Genomic DNA, 23043 nt, shown 5'->3' on the forward strand with positions numbered 1-23043 from the left:
ACTGTACCTGAGGGAATAACGAGGTGAGAGTGACACACACACACAGGATTTTATTATTTCCATTTTGAAAATTATTCTCCAATAATATTGCTTGTCATTTTCCTGTGAACCGCCGTGACACCCCTCACGGGATCCTTGGGGGTCACCAGACCCTTTTGATCGATCGACCATAACCGACGTCATACCTCATCAGGCAGCGGGGGTACCAAGGGGACCAGAGGAAATTGAGGGAGAAGTCGCCCCCGTGACACGTGATAGTCATCCCCCCTCTGCTTTTTTCCACAAATCAGACCTTGATTAGTTATGATTATATTAACGCGCAATATTGCTGGCAATGCAATGGAAGGTGACCTGTTGGAAACATCGTATCTCTTCGTGTGACACAGATTCTGGTCGTCAGCCCGGCCCAGCAGAGGTAATGTCAGCGGTTTCCCGAGACGTTGGCTTCTCTGTGGGGAAGGTTGAACAGAGTCTAGAAGGTTCTAATGTCGATGGGAGTTTGAAACGTCGGCAGATGGCGTCGTGCTAACTACCCAAGTCGTCTATTTCTGTGGGGGAAATGGGGAAACACAACACGCCTCACTTGCTGCGCAGCTCAAACGGTTTCCCTGAGTAAAGACCTAAAGACCAGAAAATGCTCAAACTTGTATGAACTGGCTAAACTTGTCAGCATTAATTTAAATGGAAATGGCACAGCTCATTACTTTAAACGTGGAGTTATGTGCTGGAAATGGGAAGGTGGATGAAAAATAGGTATTTGTTTGAATGCAGAACAGTATGCTTTTGCGAGAGGCGGCGGAGATGAAGCTCAGCGTAGCGGCTGAGAGGACGGGAGCAGGAAGCTTCCATAGACGCGGTGTACAGTGATGAAACGCGTCCGTCAATGTCTGTAATCAGCCGTGTACACTGTGCACCACACACACACACACACACACACACACACACAAACACCTTCTGTCGCTCACAATAACACTCACCAGCCCCTTTATTCCTCACTCATGATCCAGTTATTCACTGAGGATATTCAGCACTGTCATGTCTGTGCTGCTTCATGAGTGTGTGTGTGTACAGTTTTTTTTAGCACACAGTCATCACCCCCCCCCCCCCCCAACACCCAACTCCTCTCCCCAGCCAATGAAATGACTTGTTTTTCAGATAAAATCGCTATTGGGTACATGAAAAGCGCTTTATAAATCAAATATATTATTATTATTATTATTGCGCTATATGCTTCATGCACATGATACGTCACTTAAAAGAGAGTGTTACTTTTAACTACACGGTGAATGATGGCACCACACAGATGATGAAAGAATATTATAGAAAAATATAAAAAAAAGATTTCAAGGAATCCACAAGATGAAATTGAGAAGATGGACTAAGATCCGAGGGCAGATTGGTGCTGAGGTGTATACATTTTTTTTAAAAACGGTATTTAGAAAAAAAACCATGCATATAAATGTGGTTGAGGACAGATGTGGTCGGTTGAATCGGAGAAGACGTACGAGCATATGGCTGCAGTGGAGTGAAATGCTCCCAGGGTACGTGTGTGACTTGTTTATGTCTATGTGGCCGACGGCTCCATATGGAGAGCGGGATATCATAAATCCATTACTCAGGGAGGGGGGGGGGGGGGGGCTGTGTGGGCTCTGTGGCCCCCTTTCCCTCAGGGGTTGATTGTAGAGGAACCACAGTAATAGTGGCCGGCGTTGGGTAATTGTGCCCTGAAGACGCGTCATGTTTTCATTTTTTTTCTTCACTTTTGTGCTGAGGAATCACACCGACGGCCCCAAGGGCGTTTAAAACAAGTGCAGCACAGACTGCAACTGGGGGGTGATAACAAAGACAGAATTGAGCCTCCTGTGTCATGTCATATTTACAGTGAAGGCCTGACTTTAGCCTCCTAGTGGTAATTATGAGTAGGACATGTGACAGCTGCGCTTTGGTGGTTTTCAAAAAATGGTTAAAGGGTCTAATTTTTTTCTATGTATTGGACAACGAGAAGGCCATTTTTTATTTGTCGGTCGATAACTTCACGATATATGAGCCGTTCTCAGACATATCTCCAGCTGCGTTTGACCATATGTGCTGATATGACAATTTCTTTTGGTGTATTTTACAGAATAATGAGGCTCACAAAGCAACAAATGAGCTCTAGAATTGAAGCGCGCTGCCTGATCAGCATTAACACATGCATCATCATCATCATCATCATCATCATCATCATCATCATCATCATCATCAGCGGCACCATGTTCATGTGGCAGGAAGTTATCAAACTGAACATATGCACAGCCAGAAAAACAAACTCGGGCCTGCGGAGAACTGCATTAAGCCCGTGTTTACCTCGGTGCTGGAAATTCAGCCGGTGTTTGTTAGCAGGAGACACTCTGTTGATTTAGCTTCTTATTTTTTTTAAACCTCATCTCTTTAAGGTGGGAATAAAACATTATCACAGGCAATGTTTTTGTTTGCACAGTAATGATTTAAATGTGTATTTCACAGTTTTTTGTTCAACCTATGGAGAGAAAAGGAGCAGTTGTACTATTTCTTGGATGCCAGGGTAGTGTACTGTCTGGAAATAAATTGCCCACTGGCGCTGAGATGAATTATCACGTCAAATGAAAAGGCAATTAAAAAAATGTTACATCGTCGCATGTGAGAGAGTTTTGTCGACTCTGCTCGCACAATACTTCATGTTCTGCATATAGTATATGACAAACTACTGATATAGAATGAAGAACGAACGCATGCACACACACACACACACACACACACACACACACACACACACACACACACACACACAAACATCAAATCCAAGTCATTTATTCTTTTGTATGTATGTGGATCTATTTGCAATCTTGAGTCCACAGGTGACGGCCATAAATCCCCCCCCCCCCCCCCCCCACTGAGTTGTAGTGTGTGGATTTCTTTCCTCTGCCTTAAAGCCCCTGAATAAAATAAGCTTTTGTTTGGCAGCTCATGCACTTGTAAATCTGCCTGTGACATTTTGATAGCGGGTGACACACTAGAAGAGGGGGGGGGGGGGCAAATATCATTAGAATGGGACAGGATTCAAATCTGTCACTCAAAGAGTCTATTATCGACGCGACCAGCGTGAGACGCTCTCGGCAACCGACAGGAAGCTGAGACAGAGGAGAACGAAGGAAGGAAGGAGGAGAGAGGTAAAAGTTTTAGGGGAAGCGAAGGAGGCACTGGGCTGGAGGGGGCGGAGGGGGTGGGGGGGTCGAGGGCCGTCAGTCAGGACGTCCCCGGGTAAACAGAGTGGTAAATATTTCAGCCGTCATGGCCGAGTGTAGGCAGCTGGTCCCCTTTGCATGGCAATGAGAGGGAAGGAGGGGGGGCTGTTTCAATGGAGCCCTTCAACCCTGGGAAAAACCTCCACACACACACACACACAAACACACAAACACAAACACACACACACACACACACACACACACACATACACACACTCACACACTCACACACACACACACTCACACACTCACACTCACACACAAACACAAACACACACACTCACACACACACACACACACACACACACACTCACACACACACTCACTCTCACAGCTGAGTGACGGCCACAGGACAGTGCCGGTCTGTACTGCCTCACTGGCTCCTCTCTTTATTCAGTCAGGCTCCGCTGAGGGCTGGGAGATCTTTCTTCCCGATTTTTGAAAAGTACTTGTGAGAAGATCCAGACTCCGACTTCGCCCAGGGACCGATTGATCTTAAACACACTTTGACATTAAAGACACGTGGCAGATCCAATGGCGTGCATCTGAATTACACGGCAGTAGTTTTGAATCCCATGTGGTCCTCATGCTTTGAACGTTCCCGTGTCTTCGTCTGGATAGTTGTTGCCGCCTCCGCCACCTCTTTCCATTGTTGGCTTTACTGTAATGGCACTTGGTCGATGCTCTAATGCGTCTGTCCGTCCGTGTGTTAACGGTCGACCTGCCTACACGAACACTAACTGTATTCATGAAGCACTTCTCAAGTCTTATCGACCACCCAGTGTGTTTTACAGTACAAGTCACACATTCATACACAGCTTCTATACACAGCGTCATTCAACGCTGGTGAACCCGGGGATCAAACCGTCGACCTGGTTAGTGGACGACCCGCTCCTTTAGGTTCCTGATGCCAGTCTGATGTTGAGCGAGAGAAGTGGATGACTCACAGCTGATCTCTCCTCCTCCACTGTCACTAGTGGTCGTGGGCAGAGCGTGAATATAATGCAGTTGGCCAGAGTGTCATGTACAATGCGTTCACTTGTATTTGAAGCCTCTGTGCTGCCAATTCATTGTTCTTTTTCCAGATTACCACGACTGAAAACAAAGATGTTCCACAGCCACATAGACGACTAAAGCTAAACGTTCCATTAACAATTCATCGCCTCGTGTCGCCCGTGTAGAGTTTCACAGCTTCTTTAGTTCAGTGAAAGATGTTGGTTTCTTTTCCCCATGGATTTGTTCATTAAGTTTGGAGTCTGGTTTGAACCTCAGCAGCAGGGTCTGCGATCATGGGACCCAGACGGCAGCTGGCAGCTCATTTCATTTGCTCTGCCAGACTCGCGGTCTGGATCTCCTCCAGTGGGAAGTGAGTTCCCCTCTGGCAGAATACCTGCTGGTCCAATCACAACCGATTATCTGATAATGGGCGGGGTTTAGACCGTGAGGCGGAGGGGAAGCGACTTTTGTAAACAACCAAGATGGCTGCCGCTAGTCAACGAGCATTGGACAGGAAGTACCTGATATTTTCAAATCCTCACCTCAGACGTCTCCTCTCTGCTCTCGTCTGTCGACAGTTTCACGTCACTCAAACAGACGTCACATGATTCGTTGCTCTCACTTGTTGCTCGTCTGTTCAAGTATTTTGTGTTTGGCCTTAATGTGGTCGATGGAACTCTACAGTCCCTATGGCTTTGCTTGAGTGAAGAGGTGTGTGTTTCTTCTGTGTGTGTGTGTGTTCTAAAGCAGATTCTCAGCCCTCGTCTGCGACAGGGCTTCCTCCATCACGTGTCACTGAATTGCAGGTGACTCGCCGACAGGAACAGGAACAGGAACAGGAACACCACCTGTGAAATCTGCTTCCAGTGCCTGAAATAGTCTAAAGAGGAATTTAGCCTGACGGTGTCTTCTCGCGCACACACACACACACTTCTCACGAGCTCTCTGCTGGGAATGTTTTGACGCGTAATGTTGTGAACACACACACACACACACACACACACACACCTCACAGGCTCCTCCTCTTTTGTTTTTTGACACATCAGAAACAATAGGAATGGATTTTAAAGGCCCAGACTGTTACACATGCGTCTGGACTGACTCTGTTGATTGGTGGTGGGAGATCTGATGATTTCCTATAGTTATCAATTTTTCTTTCAAGTGGTGCGTAGAGTTTGTGATATTTCACATATTTAATTACAGGATTCATGTCCTTAAACGTAATCTGTGAGGTGTTCCGTTACATCACTCAAAGTGAGTGATGTATTTCAAACAGTTATGATCTGTCACGACACAAACTCAAAACTGCCTCTGTTATTTTTTCTGCATCTCACAGTGCAGCTATTGTCAAATTGTCTTTATTATTTATTTGGACTTTATAAAATAAGGATTTGAGGGATGTGAAGGAGTTAAGATCTTCAGAAAAACATCCTGATAACACTGTTAAGACTATGTAGATAGATAGAAATGAATGTTTGCTGCTGACTTCCTTTGACAGTATATGACAGTTTACTGTAATTCCACTTTTTCTGAAGATGCACAGTGAAGGTTGAGCTGCTGTAAGTTAGAGAAGCATGATGATGATGATGATGATCTATGGAGATGTGGTTTTTCAAGCATGAATATATTAATAATTCCTCTCTGCTCCCCTATACTGTGTTTTTTAAATAATATACAGCCAAATTTATGATATAGTTAAACTCATTTACATCACAGAATAACACAACAAAAAACGCCTTGTGATTCAATCGATGGCCAAATGTCAAAGTGTCATTCCGGAGCTGCTGCGCCTCAGTGGCACACGGCAGCTAAACCTCCCGCCCTCTTCATCTGTTTCTGCCTTAAGACAACGGACTGAATATGGATTTGTTCTCATGCTGTTGGCGATGAAATTAATTTGTACACTGTGTTATGTGACAATATCTGACAAAGTCGACACAAATAACAGATGTCCCTGATATATATAGTACATTTAAAGTGAGTGTAGGTAGAGATGGTATAATGTTTCCCATGCTCAAGTCCAATATGAATATAATTCATTGGGACACTAAACAAATGTGTTATAGGAAGTGTAGAGTTTTTAACCAGTTGGTTTCACAGTTTCATGCTAGTTCTCCGATCATCAGGGTGGTTACATGCCCAAGAAATATGTCAAAGCAGACCACATGGATGAAAACATTTCAACACGTTCATCAGGCCTGCAGGATTCACAGTGTGAGTGTGCTGGCACACAACTCCTCCTTAGTATTCAAAGGGCTGAGTTTTGTTCCACATTTTTTTCAGCGTCGATAAGATTTGGTACGAGGATAACTCGGCAGAAAACTAGGAGAAAGGAGAGATGTGCAAGGTGACATCTTCAAGTATTGAAATGGACAAATATTGATGAAAATCCAGCCGGAGAATGTTTGACATTTGTGGCTGCTGATGAACGATTATCAGCATTTCACCTTTTTTCTAATTAAAAAAGTAAATGGAGTATGAAATGAAGAGGTTATCTTCATGAGATGATTGAAACTAAAGACGGTTGCTGTCGACAGGATCGTAGAGGCGTCGGTGCAGGTGTCTCGTGATGTCGGACTCGTGATGTCTTGCGGATGATGTGTGGCCACGTCATCACCTGAGGTCGTTCTTACAAATGGCTTTCATACTGAGTAACTGCTGCCCTTTGATCGTGTGCGTGTTGTGTACACCTACAGACGAATAACCTAGACATGAAAGTGTGTATCTGTGTGTGCGTGTGTGTATAATGAGCATAATTGTGCATACGTTTGCATTGGGAGATAATTAATAATTAGCATGAGGCACAAACGGGCTCACTGTGTGGACACATTGTAAGAATCGTTGTCGTGCTGCTCCTCCACTCGACAGCACTTAACCTGCACCCGACGAGGATTCTGCTTCTCTATCGATGTGGAAGAGACACATTACCTGGGACAATGTAGCGACGTGGTTCTACAGTAACACTGAAAGGGCTTTTTCAACTGAATTAAAAAGATGAATAGAAACAGCACATGTTCCAAAAAATAGAGAGGCTTTTAGCTGAAGTGGAGAATCTAGATCTTAGATCTCTATTTTGAGTTGACGGCGTTGCAACAGTCAGGCAGATCTCCTGTTCGTCTCTCCCAACATTAGTGGACGGGCCGGTGGAGCCGGACTAACTGTTACACTGACATTGAATTCTCTCCCGAGTGACTCATCAGTTCAAACAATGGTCCACTGCATCATAAAATGTGTTTCATGGAAATTCAAATTGTCGGTAGATGGGCATTTCAATTCCAATTTTTGTTTCTGATTATGTTAACAAATTAGTTCAGGAACTCATGAAACCGAACTTGATTGTTGAGCATAAAATACACGTGGGTGACAATTTATTGACAAACGTCAGTAATGTGTCAAAGCAAAATGTTGATGATAGATTATCAGTCTTGGTCTGTGTATCGTTCAAAATGTATTGATACCCCCCAAAAAGTATATTCTTTAAAATCCATTTTACCAATAATTGTCTGTTAACATAATATGAATAAATGAAAATAAATAAAAGCTGGAATAGAACAGGGAATCTGCCAATCACCGGTTCCAGGTTTGTAAACAGACACGTACATGTTGGCTGAATGTAGCATGACAGAAGTAATTGACCTCATCTCAGACTTTCTTGCTGGTGCCGGAAACCTTGTACCAAATCTTGATGAAATATCCCAGAAGCTCAGCTGTTTGTGGGTTTAAGGTCAGGCGGCGGCAGGCTCTTCCTCTGGCGCTCTAGGTTCTTTGTTTAGATGCAAAGTTGGCATATAACTGACAAGTTGGTGGCGGAAGAAGTCGTCGACGTAATCTACAGTACTTTTCTCTGCTAAGAAAGAAACTGGAAGAAACTGCCGTCGGCCAAATGACACAAAACTTCCAACGTGGTATAATTTACAACAGTTATCTGTGTTCTGCCATTTGCGACGCCTCCAAGGAGTGAGGAAGGGTAGAGGGGGAGGAATTCAATGTCTTTTTTTATGCCCTTGACAGTGGTTTGATGAACGACTCGCACCTTAGTGATAATTATAGTCCTTTTATGTCATCCTCCTGAGGGAAGTAATAGCCACATATTAATCAGAGATGAGTTACTATTGTTGTAGAACTTCTATTATTCTGAGGTTCGCTCCCATTTTCCTTTTTTTTGCATGAAATAGATGTCTTGTCTCTGCTTCCTATCCCAAATGATCACTTAATGGCGAGGAGAGAGAGGGAGAGTACAGGCCCGTTGGTCATAAAAAACAGTTGTCTTTATTTTTGACCCCCTTTAATACTGTAATACTGCGTCCAGGATCCACAAGACCCAACACCTCGACATCTCCCCCACAACTAACCCTCCCTAGAAATACGGGATATACACAAGCAATAACTCTTCATCCAGACTGAAATGACATGTGATGGTCCTTTCCATGTCTTGTTCCAAGTTCTTGACTCCTCTGTGATGGGCTGCTGAAGTGTCCAGTTTGTACCCCACTTCTGGCCCAATGTCAGCTGGTATTGGCTCAAGCCCGCCTGTGACGATTAAAGGATAAAACGGTTTCGATAACGGATGGATGGATGGAAGTTTTCTGTCAAAGTGAAATACTGCTTGTTGCTTAGCCTCTGCATCTGTGAGTCTGACGAGGGTTCTACCAGGGCACTTGGGGACAGAGACTGTCCTCCAAAAGCAGCGTATTACGACGTCTGTGGTTGTTTTAAAAACCACAGACCTCTAGCGGCCACGTACATCACGGTCGGCGGTCGGGGGTGGACCTAGTAAGTCTGTCAAGTTCGTGTATTTAAATGGTTTTACTCATATTCTTTAAAGCACTCGATGCTCTGAGGCGAAAAATATTCGGGCATACCTTCGTCGTATGAGTTGGAGGACATGTTGAGGGGCCGGATTCCTTTCAAAGTACAGGGAGTGTGGCTCGGATCGTCCGTCACATGAGTAGTTTGGCTGGGCGTTGATTAGTAGATGATGTTGGTGTTTATCGTGGGTCATATTCTTTATGGAGCATTTTGCACTTTGAAGAGCAGGCTCAGCTTGCCCATGTCCTTGAGGGCTGTGTGGTCTCATAGTAACATACAATGTCATACTGTCTACAAATGTCTTTTCAGGTCTCACTTGTGTATTATGATCCGTCATCACTGACTGCAATTCCACATTTTGCTTAATATCAGCATTTTAGGTCTCGCAGGATTTTCATTTTCTCATCATTCACATTTTGATGTCGATCGTGTCTGTGCTCGAGTGTTTCCTGTCTCATTGAGTGTGAAATTACGATGTGACAGCCCGGTGTTGTGTTGACAGTGAATCTTTAACTGTCTCATAATCTTTAATTTGGGACGCAACTCGCTCATTGAGACCATCCACCTTTGATCAGCTTCTGTACATGTTGCAGCTGCTCGTCCCTTTGTGCAGCAGCTACACTATCACGTCCAGTTTGTTCTCTGTGATATCGGCCAACTGTGAGTGACAGCATTTTTATGACAAGCAACATCTGTCTCTGTGGTGTTGTCTCTGCCCATTACAGGGCTACTTGACAAGGCATCAGAAATGACCTGTGTTTTCTGCCTGGGCACTGAGCTCCATCAGCTGCTTCACATTGCACGGGCACTGCATCAAAATCCTCACGATGTATCAGAAGCATCAGAAGCTTATGATCTTCGATAAGTCGGGATATGTCCGTGGCAGTTTTGGAACCTCTCTAGGCCAACACTGCTCTTTCTCAATTTAAGACATTCCTGGATTACGCATCCGTCAATTCTCTGATATGACATGCAACAGGCCTTTAGATAGAAGATCGCCTCCCTCTCTAACTGCTCTCGTCTGCGGGAACAGTCGTCTGTCTTTACGGATCACAGTGAACCCGGAAGGGTGACTTGAAAATGCCTTCTTTGTTTTTGTTACACAGAAAGATTCTCTACCCGTATTACCTAATAACTCCACAGGCTCGGAGCCCGAGCCTAAGCCCAAACTTTTATTTAATTATGTTGATAAAAACCTTAATGGACATTATGTCATTTGTCTTTGTATGTACTGGTGGAATTAGTACTTGTTTTTATCCTCTCTGGGCACGACTCCTTGGTCTCACCTTGAAGGCTTTTCTTTATCTGCAGGCTTAGATAAACGTCTCTGTATGTTGTTTGACTTTAATTTAGTTCCCTCTTTCAGCTATGTCATATAAATCTATTTTTAATTTGTTACTTCTGTGTGTGTGTGGTCTTCCTGAGCCGGGATTGAGAATCCCTCCGATCGTGGAAGTCGCTGAAGAGATAATTCCTCCTTTACCATCGGTGTTCATTCACCTGCATTTCAATATGTGTCTATGCTAATCTATTCAGGTGTCTCCTTAAATGCATCGCTTGTACGTACAGTATCTCCGCCCTTTCTATGGTTTCATTATCCCCAAAATGTCCTCTGCGTGCGGTAGGCCATCACTCTATACTGGAAGTCTGCGGATGTCTCAATAATTGGAGCATCTTTCATAGAGATTCATAATCAAAACTAATACAAACTTTGGTGAGCTGTGATGAGAAATGGCACTGGATCGCAGGCTTGTGGCAGGTTTAATATAATGGACTGCGCGAGCTGGCTGGTTAGGAAACAAATCTGCGCTGGGCTCTAATAAAAATCAGCCCTAATCAAATTCTTCAAATGTGATTTCAGCGTCCCTTGCGGTGGATGCATATTTCTTTAACATTTGGAGGAGAAATGAAGAAGCTATTTTATTCCAGCTGACTTGAGAACATTGAATCCACCTTTTTGCAGACTTTCTAAGGTTGTGTAAAAAATGTATTTTCCAGTACAGAGCTGAAGTGGCACGTTAAAGCTGACGACGTCGTCTTTCAGTCGTACTGTTATCCCCCTTCTCTTTGTGCAAACACACAGCCTTTTCTGATGAACTCATTTTCACCTGGATGTCATTTGGCTTGATTTGATTTGCCATCCAGAGCAATTGCCTTTCATATATCAACGCGATTACGTCATATAGAACAAAGCCACCATTACACACAGAGAGACTTATGGTGCTGCTGGACGAAGAGGACCATCACATTTGCCATCGGTAACATCCCACCGAAGAGATATGGGTATTAGGAAGGGGAGATCTCTCTCTCTCTCTCACACACACACACACACACACACACACTCTGTCGCAGGTCACCTCAGCCTCACACACATGCCTCTTGACTCTTATCTTTCTTGTCTCTCCCGGCGCTGGGCAGAGTTTTCCGCTGTGACTGCAGCCACGAGTGTTGGAAGTGAGAAATCAACAAAAGCCGAGGATGGGTTTATGATTATCAGCTCGTTAATGTGTTTGTAAAAACAACAACCACTTCAATGTTTGTACCGCATGTGGCGAGACTGTAATCTGGGGTTACGCCTGTCATAAAAATCTCCTCTCAGTTGAAATCCAATTAAAGCTGCATTTAACTCTGGATCCACTTCAGCACAGCTGTGGCCTGTTGTGTATATGAAATAATTGCTCTCCATGTCTTTTTCTTTTTTTTTCCTTTCACACTCAAGGACAGGGCCCCGTGCAGCTGGAGTCGCTCATCTCCCACCGTATACACACTGTACTGTACAGTAACACCTAATAATAGACATGTTCAATTACACTCATGGCGCTTCAGTGGCTCAAGTGTGACGGCGCTGTAAACAAGGCTGACAGTCTGTTTGCTGTTCCGTGCCCCCTCACTGTTTGACTTGGACTGATACCGACTGACAGCGTCGCGATGTCCCCGCTCCGCTGTAGCAGTCCAGCGTGAGGACGACAGTGTCAGTCCGTCCAACACTTTGGTCTGGAGCAAAGATCTCCTGACAACACGCTGATGAACAGATTGCCGCGGAAATTTACTGCGGATGTTTGTGCTCCTGGGGTGAAGATTACAAATGACTGGTGAAGATATGTGCCGCAGCCTCAACAGAGCAGCACAAGAATGGGAAGACATTTAAAAATGTTCATATATATATATATATATATTGGTCCAATACAGGTAAACTGCCATTAACTTTATTTCTTGCTCCATTAAAAAACAAATGCAGATTTAATTGTTTGGTTGCTGTACATTTCCAATCTCTTCCTGAACCGAACACTGGAGGCGTCGACTCTGTCGGCTGCAGAGCGTCGGGCAGCGCCAGGGTTGTTTCACTGCTGCTGGTTAGTTACTGTATGACAACATGCTGTTACTGTGTCCAGCAGGTGTATCAGGTATCAGGTGTACAGCCGGATCCTGTAACTCCGACTCACGTGGCCCTCGAGCCAGGATTTATTGGCTCCTTACAAACACACACACACACACTCACACACACACACACCTGAAGCTCTGTTAGAGCCGAGATATTAGAGAAGATAAACTCTAACTCTGACTTGTGCACTTCTTCATACATCTTCCGTATCCTAAGTCAGTTTTCATTAAACTTTCCCAACTTTCACTGCAGTAAAACTCCCCATTGAAGTAATGCGCATCTAAATAATACAGACAATACTGAGCAAGTGTGTGTGTGAGAGAGCGAGACAGAGATCCCGTCCCCCTGCTTCTTAGAAAGGCTTTGACATTTACCACAGTAAACACATTTATCAGCAGCGACAGATGATTATCAGTTTAATTTTGCAGCCTGGTGAGACTGTCATCCGAGTGGAGGTGCACGGACGCTGCAGCCTCCACAGTGTCTCCATTAACGTTCCTAAAGCTCAGGACACAACGGAGGACATTCTTCATTCACATATTCTGTAAAAAGGTGCAGTAGAAGTTGGCTCTGCAGGACTCCATTCGGGATATAAGATCTGCCTTAGACACGATGTGACGGGACACAAACACTCACATTTGTCCACATTTCGAGCTGCAGCTTAAATTAACTTCTTATTGATTTCAGAGAAAAATGTTGATGAAGCATATCTGTCTCATTTTCTTTGTTCTCGGGGCTTAAGACATTTTTATTGTTATCATTTAACAGGGTTTCATCCATCTGTGAGAATGGCCTTATACGGAGCCTTTCTACTCTTAACGGCCACGCGAAGATCTTTACAATACCAATCACACATTTATATGTATATATATACATAGATATATATATCTATATATCTATTGTATCCTTGTACTATTCCTCTTCTATCTCTTCTCCTCCTCGTGTATGTGACTGCTCACCTGAGCGGAGCCTGCATGTAAAGATCAGTCTCCCTGATCAATATCCACTGGCACAAACGGCTCTCACTGATTTCACTGCCAAAGGACTTTGCATGGGAAGGAATTGATTCAGAAATGATGCAGAGGAACAATTTTACACAAACTGCAGTTCAGAGAAGAGGGAACCGTGTGTGTGTGTGTGTGTGTGTGTGTGTGTGTGTGTGTGTGTGTGTGTGTGTGTGTGTGTGTGTGTGTGTGTGTGTGTGTGTGTGTGTGTGTGTGTGTGTGTGTGCGTGCGTGCGTGCGTGCGTGCGTGCGTGCGTGCGTGCGTGCGTGCGTGCGTGCGTGCGTGCGTGCGTGCGTGCGTGCGTGCGTGCGTGCGTGCGTGTGTGTGTGTGTCTCACAGTCCTGTGGCTTTTTGGCTGGTAGTTTCCCCGGCGGCGTGCGGCAGCAGGTCCCAGCGTTACTCTGCTAATCAGCCTGTAATTCCTGCGCCGCCGATGCGAGGAGAGACCACGCTCAGCGCGGCTCTATCATTTTCTCATCAGCACTCTCTTTGTCTCTGCCTCTGTCGCCCCCTCCCCGTCTGAGGGACTGTTGCTTCCCTTTGATTGGCCCATTGTTCCGACTCGCTGGCTCGCCAGGGCCGGCCTGTTGGGCGTGTTGACATGGATTCGTGCGTCTGGGCTGCTGGCTAATGCAACACCTTTGTTCTTTTAATTGCTCTCTGTTCCCGGCCACAGGCTGAAGGAAAATGAATAATTCCGCAGGTACAGAATACTGAATTTTTCCCCCCACTCAGCTAAGAACTTCTCACTTCTGAATACAATATGAGCCCCGGCAGCTCGGTGCGTTTACATGTCGTGTGTGAACGAGGTTGTTCCAATGGAAGCTGTTACCACACGATGGAAGTGGAGCCGCTGCCATTTTTCTGCAGAATTCATTATTTTAACAACAAACCAAAACCAATAAAACATTAACATTGTCATTGATTAACCCTTAAAGGGGCAGTAAGTCATTTTGGAGATTTTTCCTGTTACAGACCATAAAGCGTTTCATTCAGTCGGTTCAGTCTCGTACAGATTCTCTGCCCAGCGAATGTCTTAACGCTTCACATTTCAAATCACCTCCTGCTGAAAGGGTTCCTGCAGCAGAGCTGTCGTCTGACGCAGCAACACAGATTCTGTTGGACTTCAATCTTTTAACTCACATTGCTCATTTTGGATAAAGTGGCTCCTATTAAAATGCGATTTACCCCCTCCGTCAATCCATCATTAACTCGTTCATGTGGAAATTAAGTTTCCCAGTGTAAATGTCGCAGGAGCGACTGCAGTGATTCCACTTCGTCCTCAAGTGGACCGCTTTTAATACAAAGACGTTTAACAACGTGATTAAAGATGATCAGGAAACACAACCCCACTAAAGTCCTGGTCCAAACCAATGAAGTTTTCACTCCTGCCTCAAATAAGGACTTTTTTAATTGTCGTATCTTCCTTGTGGATAAGATCAGGGCCAGCGTTCGCCGCCTCTTTCTACACTCACATTGTGTCCATCGATCTGAACTCTTCCTCTCAGCTCCTCACCGAACTCATCTTCCTCCCCTCCTGTTGATGTTTGACCTCTTTCAGAAATGGTCCTTTGAGTCTGTCGGTCACATGCCTGGAATCTTTGGAGTCAGTTTGTAAAATTACCTTTACAAATCACAAACTTTCACGGCTAACAGTCGTATATGACCGGTTGTGTTAATGTAAAAACGTCGTAGCCTGCTGCTTATGTAGTGTGTATCCATAGCATATATAAAACAATAATTATTTAGGTGCCCACACATGTAATCAGGCAGGCTGTGACCATGGCAACAGCAACATACAGTAAACTGCATCAGGCTCAGGTCGGGCGTGGTCACCACTCTCTGACTCTGGGTCTGTTCTCTGTTGAGAATAGTTCTGACATCTGGATGATAATGTTCCTCCACCGCTGGCGAACTGTGTTCTGACATGATAATGTGTGAGGCACATTGATGAAGAATATATATATTCATGTTTTTGTGCCTGTGTAACAACAGAAGAGCGCAGGCTCACCGACAGTAAAAGGTCTCGCGGATGTGACAGATATACTGGATGTCCCAGAATCACTCTTATTATACAGACAGTGAAGATTTCATATGTCATGTTGTTAAGAGTTTTTTAAATCAACCATGTGAGCAGAGGCATCTGATAAAGATTGACCCGACGGATCTAATTGTGACCGTTCCACAACGTTAACAACATGTAGGTTATAACTAGCAGGATCATTGTCCTCTGAATACGACCCTGATGGGGTGTGGAGTCTGGAGACATTTACCTGGCAGACAGGGCGTCATGCCTCTGAACTGCATCATGGGAAGTGTGCGGTCCAGTGGTTTTTCCTTTTTTTTTGGGAACCTGACCCGTGCTAGGGACTGAAAGTGGTCGACCAGCTTTGTTTCCCTTCCTGACAAATCCCTTGTATTTATGTGCAGTGCAACACCGGATCTTCGCTTTGATTCTTCACCGAATGCCATTTTCAGAGGAGAAAAATCCTGTAGCTCTCCGTCCCTTAAAAGCCTTTAAAAAAACACAATACAACATTTATCAGCAGAGATTCAAAGAGTTGCATTGATTCATTGACAGGGGAGCATCAAGTTTAATCCTCGGGTCTCGACAGACTGCAGCTGCGGCTCAGATCTCTTCTTTCGCTGCCATCTCCTATTCTCCTGCTGCAAAGTAGATGAAAGTGTCTTAATAGCTGCTCTCTGTCTGTTAGCCTCTCAAACACAGAGATCGATAGGCGACTGTGTGTGTGTGTGTGTGTGTGTGTGTGTGTGTGTTTCAGGGTTGGTGGTATTGGGAGTTGGGGGCCTGTGCTCAGCATTAATAATGATGGGAGGCTTGACATGAACAGGAAGCTCCAACCGAGCGCTGCGTGTCAGCTGATCAGACGACCTCGCGGCAGGTGGGGGGGGGAGGCTGGGGTCGGTCGGTGGTGTTGGGGGGGGCATAGAGATAAATGAAGTGGAGCTGTCAATAAAGGGCAGCCATTTATCCTCTGTTAAAGCTCTATTCCCTCCATTACTGTCAGACGTGTCTGGTGAACGACGCCCGGGAGTTTTCCCTGGACGCCGTTTGGTACGAGGTGAGGTTAGAGAGCTGCCAGGCCGAGAGAGGGAGAGGGAGGGAGGCGGAGTGAGATGTGAGCAGGCCGAGATACAATGAGACAGAAGGAATCACTGTACCGTGAGAGAGAAGCTGTCGGTGGTGAGCGATAGAGACGTGACAGCAGTGAATTAAAAAGCAGGCTTTGTTATTAGGAGGCGTTTTGTTGTTTTAAAGAAACGTCTTCACTGCTTTTCCCTGGAAGCGTTGAGTCAATCAGAGGCTCCGAACATCAGTTTGATGGATTCAAGTATTTGTACAGAAGTTTAGGGCTTTAAATTGCCTCTGACTCGTTGAGTCTGACCACCAGGGAGCATGAGAAGCTAAATGTCTGTTTCGATGCAGGAACTCACAAAAAGTTCTGTTCTTGTAGGATTTAGAGGTTTGCGTAGTGATGCAACTCTGATCACAGTCTACCTGCTGTTCAGTGTGTTGTCCTCGTCAATTAATCCTCTCCTCTGAAGAGCATCCTCACATGTTGGTGGGGAACGGTGGTCGTTTTGTGTTTGGCTTTCCATAATCTTAAATGTGTTTCCTGCTTTAAAAGAAGTGACATCGCCTATAAAAGACTCACACTGGCTCCCTACACATACTTGTTCTCATTAAATAAGATAAGAATTCTCTTGTTGACGAGACCAGATGAACACTTTGATTAAAGTTTGCTTCGTCAAGTTTATTTAGTAAGGAAACTTAATTATTTGGCACAGCACCGCAGGGCAGTACAGTACACCTTCTTTTTGTTTAGATTGTGTTTTATTGGTTCTGAAGATTTATTGGCTTCTGCCAATTTCACACACATACACACACACACACACACACAAACTTATTCCATTCCTCATTCCCTTTCTGTCAGGTTTACAGATGATCGGTCATTATACTGGTGACCATTGTGAATGTTATTGGCCAGGTGTTTTTCAGTCTGGAGAACAGAGGCTCAACGTCTGTATCTGTGTCTGGATTTCAACGGAACAAGAAGCCGAGCCTCTGGGCAGACTTCTGGGTAATGGACTTGTCATTCTAATGAATAATCGGCACAATTTGTCGACCCCTGCTGTACCGTAAATCTTAAATATCAAAAAGCCTGAGTAAGTAAATTATGTTTTCAGCCACTAACCTCTGTGATACATTACAACCTCTTAGAGTGGATGTGGTGAGCAGACACCCAACAGATATAGAGTCATGATCCCATCCACACTCAACAGTTGCCCAAAGACATTTATTCATTTAGATTCTGACTCTATGAAAAGTTAGAAAGTAATAAAATAAATAGCAACATATCCCAAAACTACTGTATCTTTAAAACTACAAACAATTTTGGCTGTTTTTTGATTAGTAATTTAAATAATGACTTATGACTATGACTTATTTTCACTCCCATGTCCCGAGCCTCGCCTGAAACCAGTCGGAGGCCACACTTTGAAAACCTGTTTTTTCTACTTGAAACTATATCATTTATCGATAACAAAAATCAAACTATCCTACGTTTGTTCTTTAAACCAGCTGCATGTTTCTCTGCTGCTAAACTTACTGTTACCAAACGGCCAAAGACTAATTCACTTAATGAGTTGTGTCTGCAACATTACCGATCAGGTTCCATTGCCTCCACAAACCACTGAAAACAAAGTGAGGCTGTTAAACTGCTAAGATGCTGCATCATTCAGCAGCTGATCAGCGGCTCCGTCTGTTGAGCAGAAATGTTTCATCAGAGCTGATTAGCTGAAAACAGCAACTTGTTCTTAAAAATGTCTGCATGGGCCTGATTATGAGCTATACGTCTTTCATTTTGATAGTGAACATATAAAATATTCATTGGTCCAGCTTGTAATGAAATAAACATTTCAGTCATCTGAGCCTGTTTATCGTCCTAAAACTATTTCACCATGTCTCAGCGTTTCAATGAAGTGAAATAGATTTTTGAGAATTCAAAACCGCAAAGCTACTTAAGTATGGTGAGATGTAATTGAAGCAATTTGCCAATATGTGGAATATGCTGCTGTCATTTTTAGTTTTTTTAGTTTTACATTTTTATTTTAAAGCAGCTAACTGTTTTTGGCTTTAAAGATCCCATATTATGCCCCTTTTACACAAGGGACATAGGTTTTCAGGTGTGTGCACTACATGTCTTTGTCATTCCATGTCAAAACACCTCAAGGATCAAGCCACACAGCACCTCCTCTGTCTGTACAAACAGCCCTGTGAGACTACGGTCCAGTCCAGCGCTTTCCCTCACTCCTCGCCCCCCTCCCTTCATGTTCCGCAAAGCTCCGCTACGCCTCGCTCCTCCTCGCTCCGCCTCGCTCCGCCTCGATCCTCCCCGGGTCTGCTGCGCAACTACGGCGTTGCGAGTCTATCTTGGCCGTGCCCGTGGTCGTCGTTCGCTTGCGGGGAGAAAATGATGGCTTAGACGCGATCTGTTTTTCCGCACTTGAAGGGGGGAGGTGCTGCTCAGGTTGGGGGCGTGGTTGCCCCAGTAGCAGGAGTCAACTTACGTCACTCGACTCCCGGGCTGTGAACGGCTGGTTTACAGACCGTCTGCACGATCAACCCAAACCACGAATCAACGACTCATTGTTTTCTCTTCATTCTCCGTGGGCTGGCAGACACCCCAGATAACCAAACATACGTGGAGGCAGCTGAAGAGGTGCCTGGAGCATAATATGGGCCCTTTAATAAGAAAGACGACCACTGTCCGTGGCTCATCTCTAATAAAATGGAGTAATGGATGACTGCAGGTGTTGCCTTTTTTTGTAATTAATAGTCTTATAATTGGACAAATTAATGAACTGGCAGATGGAATTTGCAAGGAGGCATGTGAGGAAAGCAGTTTTCTCTCAGGAAGAGACCACTCTGAACATGTGTAATGAAGAAAACACGTGACTGAATCCCCGGCTCCCGTTCCTCCATCTGCTTCCATTAGACTCCTTCCTCTCGGGGGGCCAGAGTCACAGCTTCTCAAGTTTACAGCACGAACAATAACAGCTGATAGAGATTTCTCATCACGCAGATAAATATACAATCAGTATAATCCCTTTCTGCTGTCCGATCAGATACAAAGTGTAATTCATATCTTGTCTCTTCCATTTCACAGGTTCCCGTGAATCTCGAGGTCGACCGATGCAGCCATGGGCCGATTGCTGGATCTCTGAGAGCAACTGTCTCCCTCCTCCTCCGCCACGTCCTTTTCTTCTCCCCCCTCCCCCTCCTTCTCTTCTTCCTTTGCCCTACATACTTTATGTCCAGTCCTGCAGAAAATAGCCGTCAACCTGTGATAATTTCTCCTTCCCTTTATCTGCAAACCATGGAGAGAATTGTTGCTCCGATCCGGGGGCAGGCAAGGTGGCCTCTCCCAGTGATACTCTTGTATTTTGCCCCACTGTTGCTAATGGAAGGTGGGTGCCTTGCAGCCCCCTCGGGCCCCGAGTCCGACTCCTGTTCCACCCTAGTCCAGAGCCGCTTCTTCGGCTTCTTCCTGTCGTCGTCGGTGTTCCCCACCATACCTTGCTCCTGGACCCTGCAGAACCCCGATCCGCGGCGCTACACAATCTTCATCAAGGTGACCAAACCCACAGAGGACTGCGTGCCGTCGCAGCTACGCAGCTTCCAGTACGACTCGTTCCTGGAAACCACTCGCACCTACCTGGGCATGGAGAGCTTTGACGAGGTGGTGAGGCTGTGCGATACCTCGGCCCCCGTGGCCTTCCTGGAGGCCGGGAAGCAGTTCCTCCAAATGCGGAAGGGGCCTCCGCGAGTGGGCGCGGCCGTCGCGGACGGTGACGGGGAATTCAAAACAGAGTACCTGGTCGTGGGCAAGCGCAACCCCAGCATGGCGGCCTGTCAGATGCTATGCCAGTGGCTGGAGGACTGCCTGGCCTCCAGCACCTCTAACAGGCCCTGTGGCATCATGCAGACTCCGTGTTTGTGCTGGGAGCCGCCGCCACTGCTCAGCGAGGGGGACAGCTGCTATCACAATGGAGTTTACCTGGAAAACTGTTTACCCAGCGTGAAGGAGAGTGGAAAGGACGCTGAGATAAATGGTGAGTTGAAAAAAGCTTTTCCAATAAAATATATAACAAATTATTGTTCAGAGTTCAACTATACGTTTAGAAGTCCCGCTTTCAACGGGTAAACCAGGTTTATTTGTTGTTTTTGTCAGACCTCAAAGTCACCTTGGTGCTGAGCGTCGCTCTCAGCCAAATGAAAGAGAAGTGGCATCTTCAGCAGCAATCAAGCCGGGGAAAATGTTTGTGATTTGTTGAAAAAAAAGAAGTGAGGATAATTGTGTGGAATTGCTGCCAAAGCAAGTGGAGTGGTTTGGCTGAAGGGGGAAAGGGACAGAAAGAGGAAAATGGAAGGTTTAAGGTTTCAGCAAATGAAAGCGAGCTCTGTGACCTTGCGAGGTCGACACCGTATGCCGCCTCTCTGCGGTCCGTGGAGGGACACTCGATCGGCTCCCGGGAAGCCTGTGGAAACAGAGGAGAATCGAGTGCTGATATTGGATATCGCTTTGGGGAATTCTCTGAGCAGCGGGGCTGATGAGGTAAGGGGAGACAACAGAGAAAGATTGGAGCAGAGAGAAAGAGAGAGGCAGAAATAAGATGGGATAAGGGGCCTGTGGCTTGAAGTCTAATTGTCTGCTGCATGATCCCGGTCCCCCGTCCCCTTCCCTCGGCAGACAGGATGTGGCTTGACATCTCTGTCCTGGCTCCGTCAGGACTACGGCCAGAGGGATGGAACATTTCTCGGCTCCCCTTTCTCCCCCTAACCTTTTCCACCGTCTATCTCTCCCTCGATCCTCTGCTTCTCTCAGTCACTTCCCCTAATCAGCCCCTGGTCTTCTTCTCTCAGTCCTCCTCCTCCACCATCGCTGCCTCCCCATCTTTCCCTCCCCGGGCTGGTAGTAGGCCGATACTGTGCCAGTCGTGGGAAGCCCAAACAGGCAGACATGTTGCGGTGGGTATCTCCTGCCTTATCATCCTCCTACAGTCTCCGGAGCGACTAATATCCCCTCACTGCCCCGGCCTCCTCTCCTCTAGTTATTGCACTTACGTAACCCAACAGTGGGTGTGGGCCCGTTCTGCCTTAAGGTGTGAACAATAAAAGGAAATATACCGTCCACTGAAGGACGCATTATAGCTTTTCCCTCTCCCTCTGTGTTCTTAAACTCACACAGGCAAAGTGTCTCCGCGGTGATAATCCCAGGTTTCAGGGTGAGCGAGTGGCTGTGGAACCCCGTGATGAGCTCAAATGGAAGAGGCAGGCAGTCTGCGAATATTTGGCCGGATGGATTGAATTGGTGGATGAAGAAAAAGAGACGCCGGGGAGATGTAATGGATTCTGTGTGGAAATGGGTTGGGGGAGCCGGGATGGTTATGGCACAGCTGTGCGGTGTAGTGGGGAATAGACGGGTGATAGTTGTGAGTGATGAATGAAAGGGAATACAGCAGATACAGAGGCCAAGAGAGATATAGTGGCAGATGAGAATAAAAGGAGTGAAGAGGCTAATAAGAGCTGAGGGGGCTGAGGGTGAGTCTGATGCGGGACCGTCTTGATGAGGATAGATTGTGTTGCTTTGCGTCGGGGCAATACACAGTTGGACCATTTGACTCCCTCTACAGAGGATGAAGGAGCTGTGATCATGTGCCGCTGATGAGTTGGGCTCCTGGTTGGTGGTGTGGAGAACTCCCTCATGTGGACCTGTAGACCTCAAGTCCGAAGGGACGTCAGAGACGTACAGTAATGTCTGTGATGAATCATTGTTTTAACCACGTGTGAGCTGACAGTATCGAGTCACTCAATTTGCAAAAGCCAACTTGTGCTAACTGGCTAGCAAGTAGCGTCCAACGTCCTCGTTCCCTTTCTGCCGAGCCCTCGTCTCCTTCACCCGGTCATGATGCAAATAGCATTAATTGTAAATATAATTTTTTTCTCCTTTTTAGTCCAAGCATTTTGTCTACAGTTTCTTCATCTGAGGAAGATGTTACATTTACTAAGGTTATGTATTTTACAAAGTGACATTGTGAGTTCTTCCAGTTCTTGGCAATTATCTTTTACCCCAAAAAAAGAATATTTATATAATATTAACTCCCAATGTGAAAAGATGGCGTGCATCTTCTTCTATCATTGAAGTTCTCCCGGATAAGGGCGGGGTTAGATAATAAACTGACCCACACACTGATGGGGGGTTAATGTTAACATTAGTTACATTAGTTATTCAAAATGGGACATTTGGGACCCGGGTGATCTCTGCCATGACACACATGATACAGCTTTAAGATGTCAATGGTCCATTATTGGAAGCTCCTGAACTTGTATTGATTCTGATTTGACCTTTTGATCGTGTTTAAAGTATGAAATGATGCATCACAAGTATTTATTTTTATCAATAACACTCTGGTTTCAATTAGGAGTCTCAGTGTCCCTGAATAGCAGGGCTTTTGGGGGATATGGAAACAAATTGATATAATTACGAAATGTTTGCAACGAGC

The 23043-nt window shown here is 45.5% G+C and overlaps 1 protein-coding gene across 12 annotated transcripts in view; it reads left to right on the forward strand.

Annotated features, from left to right (window-relative positions):
* The window catches only part of adgrb1a (adhesion G protein-coupled receptor B1a), a 123423-nt gene that overhangs the window by 16383 nt on the left and 83997 nt on the right, over positions 1-23043 (forward strand). For all 12 annotated transcript variants that reach the window (XM_035633597.2, XM_035633545.2, XM_047334245.1 and 9 more), the window contains exon 2: positions 19647-20592. In XM_035633597.2, coding sequence (XP_035489490.1) covers positions 19791-20592 — 802 coding nt within the window. In that variant the 5' untranslated portion in view covers positions 19647-19790. The remainder of the gene's footprint in view (positions 1-19646; positions 20593-23043) is intronic.

The sequence above is a fragment of the Scophthalmus maximus genome, chromosome 1 (genome assembly GCF_022379125.1).
Source record: "Scophthalmus maximus strain ysfricsl-2021 chromosome 1, ASM2237912v1, whole genome shotgun sequence".
NCBI classification, from domain to species: Eukaryota; Metazoa; Chordata; class Actinopteri; order Pleuronectiformes; family Scophthalmidae; genus Scophthalmus; species Scophthalmus maximus.